Source organism: Arachis ipaensis, chromosome B10 (assembly GCF_000816755.2).
Source record: "Arachis ipaensis cultivar K30076 chromosome B10, Araip1.1, whole genome shotgun sequence".
NCBI lineage: Eukaryota > Viridiplantae > Streptophyta > Magnoliopsida > Fabales > Fabaceae > Arachis > Arachis ipaensis.
In genome coordinates, this window is record NC_029794.2 from 127,626,242 (window position 1) to 127,633,933 (window position 7,692).

Below are 7,692 nucleotides of genomic sequence, written 5' to 3' on the forward strand. Positions count from 1 at the left end.
CTTTGTCTATATTATAATATAATTTAATTATATAATGATTAATTCATTATTTTTAAAATTTTGATTATACAAATATCCGAAAAAAATTATCATTTTTAATTGTCATGAAATTACTTTTTCCAAGAGTTTACATTGATAGGAAAAGGTACATAAATGATTATATTTCTAATACACTCCTTACAACCGGTAATTTGCTATACAAATCATCCTTTAACAACCACTTTAATAATTTTTTTAATCAAACTTGTCAAATTATCTAATAATTATCAAATATCAATTTCACATGAAAATAACTACATGTGAGTTTTCGCTGTATTTGGATGTAGGGAATTCTAAATTTCTAAATTCCTTGTTTGTTTGCCAAAACCTCCACCATCCTAAATTCCTTCAATAAATGAATGGTTCAGTTTATTACATATGTGATCTTTATCGTATCAAACACAAATATGTTGTTTCTCAAAATTTTCCAGCATTCAAATCTCTCTATAATGATCAGTTAAATGGCATCTTCAAACCCAAGAACTTAAATCTGGGCAACAAGTTGCCAATGGAACTTGGTCTCTTCTTCCACCACAACCTCATTATTACCTTGTAATCGCAGCAACTTGGTTTTCGTCCCAAGCGAAATCCTGATGGCTCTATTGATCGGTATAAAGCTCGTCGATAACATCTTAGTGTTGATTAAAACAAACTTATGCTAACTCTGGAAATCTTATGGTTATTAATTTTGATGATTAACAACACAATTAATATATTAAAAATTTAATTGAGATTTTCTAATGGTTTGAAATGTTATAGATCAAATAATTTTTATCTAGCCAAATGTTTTTAATTTTGGAATATATTTTTAATCATGATCATACGTGATCAAAAAGAAAAATCTCATTTATTTTAAGATTTTTAACTCAAATTCGACACTTGATACATAAACCTTAGATGATAAGTTTATGAAGAAACCCCTGTTCATTGGTAGTGATATGCATCATTAACAAAACATGTTCAAAGTACAAAATACTTTGGAAGTTCATAATAATAAAGATTTCAGAAGTTCAGATTAAAGTTTCAAAAGCCCGGAATGAGAATTTTTGAAGATGGTATACATCTCAGGTTTCAAAAATAATCTAGACTTATATCTCCTAGTTCGGCAAGTCAAAGACTAACTTGACGTAGATCAGAGTTCTATTTAAGAGTTTGTCATTAGTCAATGAATTGTTGCATGCACAAAGCATGATTCAAACTCTCGACACATGAATCTGGTAGCACTATGGCAATTGTCATTGATAGAGTAGTGGAGTTTTTGTCCAAGTTATTCATCTTGATGAAAATTTTATCCCTTAGTCGAAATATGTTAGGAGGTCAATATTTTTATTAGAAAAAATAAAATAAAATTAGTATTACTTTAAGAGTTTAATTTTGATGCACTGACAATGTAAAACGTTTTACTTTTATACAATCGTACAATCATAATCGTTATTTTAGATTCACGCGATCAATGTAAAAAGTAGTTATTTTTGCTATTGTGATATTATGTAATTAAATGTACATATAAAATAATTTTACACTGACAATGCATTAAAATTAAATTCTTACTTTAAATGTAAATCGAATGGAATAAAAATATTAATAATTTAATATTTGTATTTTTTTAATTAACATCTTTAAGATGTTATTAGCTAATTGGTCATGCTAAATTCTAGCGTTGTATGCCGTTACTAATAATTTTCTAATTCGAATGGAAGTTGCCGAAATTGTCATAAAAAAATCCGTATCAAATTGTGCAAATTATAAGATACAAGATTCCACATTGAAAACTCTTTTCCAAATAATATATTAGACAAAATTTGACAATTTCGGTATGAAAATCAAAGGCACCGGAAAATTGGTTTTATATATAAGACTATGTCCCCGTAAAACATTAGTGTCGTGTATTTCAGGTTTTTCCCCCTTGGTTTTCGATTTGAGAAATAAATTTCGTTTTACATTATTTGAAAAACAATTAACTTTAGAAGATTTACTTTATTTTTTTCACTAACCTATTTATCTAAAGATATTGTAAACATAGAGGGCACTTTTCCCAAAAGGAAAAAAACAATGACACTCAAATAAATACATCTTTGAAGTCATGATGTAGATAAAAAAAATAAAAAATAAAAAATAAAAAATAAAAAATAAAAGAAAGAAAGAAAGAAAAAAAATAGAGGACTTTTACTAGGAAGGTGCAACTCCACCAGAAAAAATAACCATTCTTTAATCATACCATCTTTCATGTTGGCACCTTACATATATGGATATAATTTTCTATATTTCCATGTTGAGATGCTTATGATAGAAGGAGTTAAAGTGAAGACTCCTGACATTAAAAGAGGAGTAGAAGAAGAGGGTCTCATGCCAGCAGTAGTTAGAATGGTTCAGATGCCATTGACAATGTTCCAGCATTGGCTAGATTGCTTAGTCAAGCATCCTTGTATATTTAGAGAAGATTAACTCCCACTCCTACAAATCCTTGCTTCATATCTCTGTTAATCACAAATTCATTTAGGAATACTCATCTTAAGTTACCTTGTTAAGTTCTTGTAAAACAACAATAGTGTTCTTCTTTTAGAGAAGCTTAAATAGCCGTTTTGGCAACCGAAAGGTTCTGATTTTAACAAAACGGACCCCAAGCTTTTTTTTTTTTTGACAAAATAAACTCCCAAATAGCAATTCTGTTTAACAAAATGACTTAACGTCCAGAGTGATAGGTTAACGATTAGCTCATTTTGTCAAACAGAACTGATATTCAGGGGTTCATTTTATCAAAAACGAAGGTTACTGTCCGTTTTGTCAAAATCAGAATCGCTAAAATAGCTATTTATTCTTTAGAGAAAATATAATAATCACAAATTCATTTATGAATACTCATCTTAAGTTCCCTTGTCAAGTTCTTGTGAAACAACAATAATGTTGTTCATTTAGATGAAAGATCTTGTATACTTAACTTTTGTATATGTAAAAACATTACTCATACTACTGGAAAGAAAAAATCATTTACCTCTTCCAAACCTTGATTTTCGAACTTCGCGCCGCATGTCACTCACTTGCGAACCATGATCTGTATTTCCCTGTGAAATTAATTTTGGTAAATAAAACAATATTACATATGTGCAACAAAAGGAAATAGTAGTTTTCAGCTATTGTTTGAAACAAGTGCAAATTATTTTATGGCATGATTTAGAGCTTGTTCCTTGTTGCCTCTGTTCTTCTAACTAAACATAGAAATTCAACATTGTCCAAACATTCTAACATAACCAACTTTAAAATAATGATATTACCTGATGATTCAATAGTTCGGAAGGATCAAAATCCATCGTTACGCGAGTCTCTTCATGGTAACCTTGCTTGTCATTATATCTCTTGTCCAAAGCAGTCATCCTTTGTCTGTTTAAATCATAAGTTCCTTTAGCAAAGTTTGGATCCAATGCACTAATTTTGCTTCTTGAGCCATCTGATAGTGTAGATGAAGCATCTTGCTTTCTCCTTTTCACCCAGTCATAGCCGCCTTGTGCCGGTACAGTAAAGCCATTACCATCTGCAATATTCACCATCTGCGAAAGGTCTGAGACTGCATCCATTTCGGGGTGTAGATGGTCTTTGTGTCCTCCTATGCCCTTTTGAATATGTGATCTACCATCACTTCTACGAACATTATGAGGACCATTCTGCATGTGCTTTGAAAAGAAGAAAAGATAAGCATATAAAAGCAACAATTTTCACATGATGTAGCAGCAGTGGACTAGTAAGAAACTACCTCTTTGGAAACTGATTGAGTATGATCAATTGGTTCTCGCAAATATTTCTTGACTCGTCTTGGTTGCCTTCTCGATGTTGCAGCATCTCGCATTTGCATTTTATCATCGGTCCTTTTCCTGATAATACATTTCCATACTTTAGTTGAAAAGGATTGTAAAATCCATAAGAAAGTAAATCCTATATTTTAAATTATTTGCTTGGTTTAAGAAGATTTTGAATGTAAATGAGACGATTAGCTAGTCTAAAGACCAAGCCCCTTGCTATCAAAGTAGGAAAATATGCTGAAAAATTATATGCAGTTGTCTTCGTATGAAGTTGACAGTTAAGAACGGTTAGATGATTTGACATATTTGACTACACACTCATCTAACGATTCTCAATTATCAATTTCACATGAAGGCAAATGCAGTGGAAGAACTGTGTGTGGCAATTTTATGTCACTAAAAAGGAAGACAGGTAGTTTACCTCGACATGTCTTCCCGACTTTTAGCATCCAGTTCTTTGCTAGGCGAATACTTTGGCAAGTTTGATGGATTGCAAGCATAAGGTTTGGTGTTGAAATACTATAACAAGGTATTCCAAGAAATGAAAAGAAAATATATATGTCAGAAATCAAACTCAATCACATTGAACTTGCTAGCATTAAGTTGGTGAAGTTTACCTCAGACATCAGGGCAGAGGAGGCGGTTCCACGATTGGCGGGGTCAATGGATAATAAAGTCTCAAGTAGATCAACAGCAGTTTCTGGAAACTCGGCACACCTCTCACGCAAAGAGCTTTCGTAAGTAGTTTGAGGTTTAAATACTGTTGCATGAGGAAGCTTATACTTTTTCCAGAAATCGTCCGGCGGAGATCCACACAGCTTAAAAATTTTGTGTAGTTGTTCAACCTGTATGCTCAAAAATAAAATAACTCATATCAAAGTGTTTCCCACAAAATAAGTGTCAGTGTAAGGAATGTACTAATGTATTGCTTATGTTATTGTTTTGCTATACATAGTAATCAACAATGTTTTTATGTCCCTTGCTTCTATGCGAAAAGTTTCAAACTAAATCACACACAAAATAGTAGGAAGTAGAGCAATCTTTTTTCCAAAAAGTTCACAAACTTTTTAAAATGTCTTTTGATGCTTACCACTAAAGAATCAAATACATCAATTAAGCAGATTACCTCAGTTCTTCCCTTAAGGATTGGTTTTCCTAGAAAAAGTTCGGCAAATACACAACCAACACTCCACAAATCAACCGATACTCCATAATTGGTTGATCCCATCAAGAGCTCAGGAGGGCGATACCATAGAGTTACTACACGACTGGTTAACTGATGCTTGTTATTTGGACTAATTGTATTTGCTAATCCAAAATCTCCTATCTTGAGAATACCTTCATTGTTCAATAAGATATTTGATACTTTAATGTCACGATGCATGATACCACGGATATGACAGTGCTCAATTCCACTTAATAGCTGTCGCAGGTAACACTTTATCTGTGGGAGAAACAAGGAAAAGATGAAATGTCCAACATCTAACAAGGACCTAAATAACTTTCAAATACTCGAGGACTTCAAGGAGAAAAAGAAACAAATAAAATGAAGTAAAGTGTTGTAGCATAAAATGAAGACCAAGATATGATTTAGAGTTAGCATAGAACCTTAAAGGCTTGTTGGTGAGTTGGGATTTTGGAGGAGAAGGGAGGGAAAGGAAGGTTTTGTAGCGTAAACATTTAAAATTTAACACTACGAGCATTTCCTTTCCCTCCGAAATTCCAACTCACAAACAATCCCTGGAACAAGTCCTGTTTAAGTATTAATTTCGACATAGGCATCATGAATGACGTTTTAGCAATAGTTTCTATTAGAATCTTTAAGCTTGTAGCACTGACTTATACATCAAGGAAATGGGTGCACAAGTGAGTAAGAAAATGACATATATAGCCTCATACATATTGCGGCTATGGAAACATGCAGACCAGGATAGATTCCCCAGTTTCAAAACAATAAGTGTAGATAATCGTCGCATACTTTGCTTCAATCAATGCTAATGTATGCATATTTCATGTTAGGAACACCAAATATTGATATTTTGTAAAACACATGTGGAAATTGGCATGAAGATTCGAATTTATCATAAATGAGATGAAAAACCAACCTGAGAGTCAGTGAAGAGAATATCAGGACGCGATACTAAGCCAGCAAGATCATGCTCCATGTATTCAAAAACAAGGTATATGCTACTAGATTGCTTAGAAGTGATTATGCCCTCCAATTTCATGATGTTTGGGTGGTCTAGCCTGCGAAGGATTGATATTTCTCTTGCCATGAATCTAATGCTCTCAGGTTGTAAATTGTCAAAGCGCACCTTCTTCAGAGCAAACATCCTTCCTGTTTCAACTTCACGTGCTCTGAACACGCTGCTATAAGTACCTTGTCCAATCTGTACAAAAAACCAAAAGGGAAGAAGTACACTAATATAAGAAAACATCAAATTAGAAAACTAATTGTGCCATGTTTTGAAAACCAAAGCTAGTTTGGCATTAAGAATACGTATGCTCCTAATTCGGTTGTACCAGTGCCAATGCCATTAGGAAAGGTTTCCTTAGTAGCTCCATATAAAGTTATACAATTTATCAGTACATGCCATTAGATAAGAACAATAGCGTAAAGTAAAATATTATAGCCTTCAAAGCTAAATTCTTTAAACTTCATAATCATCTCCCTACCATTAAATCAAGCTAGTTAGTATTCAAATTTGATATTCCTTAGTTTTATTCCACCAAAGCAACTAAAAATTGTGCTGACTTCCCAACAACACGATGAAGCTTTGCAACTACTGAATATATGTTATTTATAAAAATATAATTATCTTTCAAGTTAAACTATATATTATGCATACTTATACAAATTCCAAAGCCGCATTTGTTTAAGGAGAATAATAAAAGAGAGGTCCTTCTGAAAGATCTCACAACATGAGGGTGAATGGATAATTTTGACCATGCTATGCAACAACAATACCTAATACTACCATACTTACCGGTTGCCGAAACTAGTTAGCTAGATTGCAATTTCATGCAAACCTCACATATTTAAACCCTGCAATCATTATTTTAAAATTTTTTGTCTAACTAACAATTTCATGTCTAAATGATCAAGATTAGTGATTAGTGAATGTTAACATTTTCTCATTGGAAACTTTTCAAACAAGCTATTAGAAAATCACTACAAATTTTGTCCTAGTCAACCATATTAAAAAGGTGAAAAGTTTTTTAACTTAGTTTATATCATTCATAAGCCTGAAAGCAATATATTACCTACATAAACAGTTTCCAAAAACCCCAAAATCTAATTGAAAAAGTACCTTATCTAACTTTTGAAAAGAATCAGCTCTAAGAGGGAGCCATCCATGAACAGCTTCACCAGCAGTAACTGTGAGCCAACTTGGCCAACCAGCAGCATTGTGTTCAGCATCAACATGCCTCTTGGAGAATCCAAGCCTGATGCTAAAGGAGCCATTGCTCTTCTTGGAGGCGTTCTTTTTCAATTTCTTCTTGTTCTCATCTGCTAATGATGATCCTGCCACATGAGAATGGCCCCTTGATCCTGCAACTGAAACTGCTGGTGGAGGAAGAGGTTCCAAAATCACATGATCAACAGGTGATAAATAAGGTGATGAGTCCCCAGACACAGCATTCTTGGAATTGATGCAACCCATGTATCAAAATCTTTCCTTTTCAAGATTTTTCTTCGTCTTCTTATTATTATTATGATTAATTACTAAATTATTGTTATTATTTTTCAACCTCTAATTGGATGGCGGGTGAAGAATGCAGGGGACAGAGGTTTCTCCCCCCTAACATCAACACCCCCCAATGAGGTTTCTGCTAATTGGAATTCGAATCAGAAGAG

General features: G+C 33.0%; 1 protein-coding gene across 2 annotated transcripts; it reads right to left on the bottom strand.

The window, feature by feature from the left end:
- LOC107621416 (probable serine/threonine-protein kinase At1g54610) lies at nucleotides 2,154–7,686 on the bottom strand. Of its 2 annotated transcripts, none has more exons than XM_021113972.1 (9): nucleotides 7,145–7,686; nucleotides 5,939–6,223; nucleotides 4,960–5,277; nucleotides 4,451–4,678; nucleotides 4,255–4,352; nucleotides 3,788–3,905; nucleotides 3,312–3,698; nucleotides 3,032–3,101; nucleotides 2,154–2,516 (listed from the first exon to the last, which is right to left on the bottom strand). In XM_021113972.1, exons 1-9 carry the CDS (start codon nucleotides 7,496–7,498, stop codon nucleotides 2,509–2,511), a joined length of 1,866 nt encoding a protein of 621 aa, XP_020969631.1. In that variant the 5' UTR covers nucleotides 7,499–7,686; the 3' UTR covers nucleotides 2,154–2,508. The 2 variants fall into 2 exon arrangements, with proteins under 2 accessions (XP_020969631.1, XP_020969630.1); XM_021113971.1 differs by having other exon boundaries at nucleotides 3,312–3,707.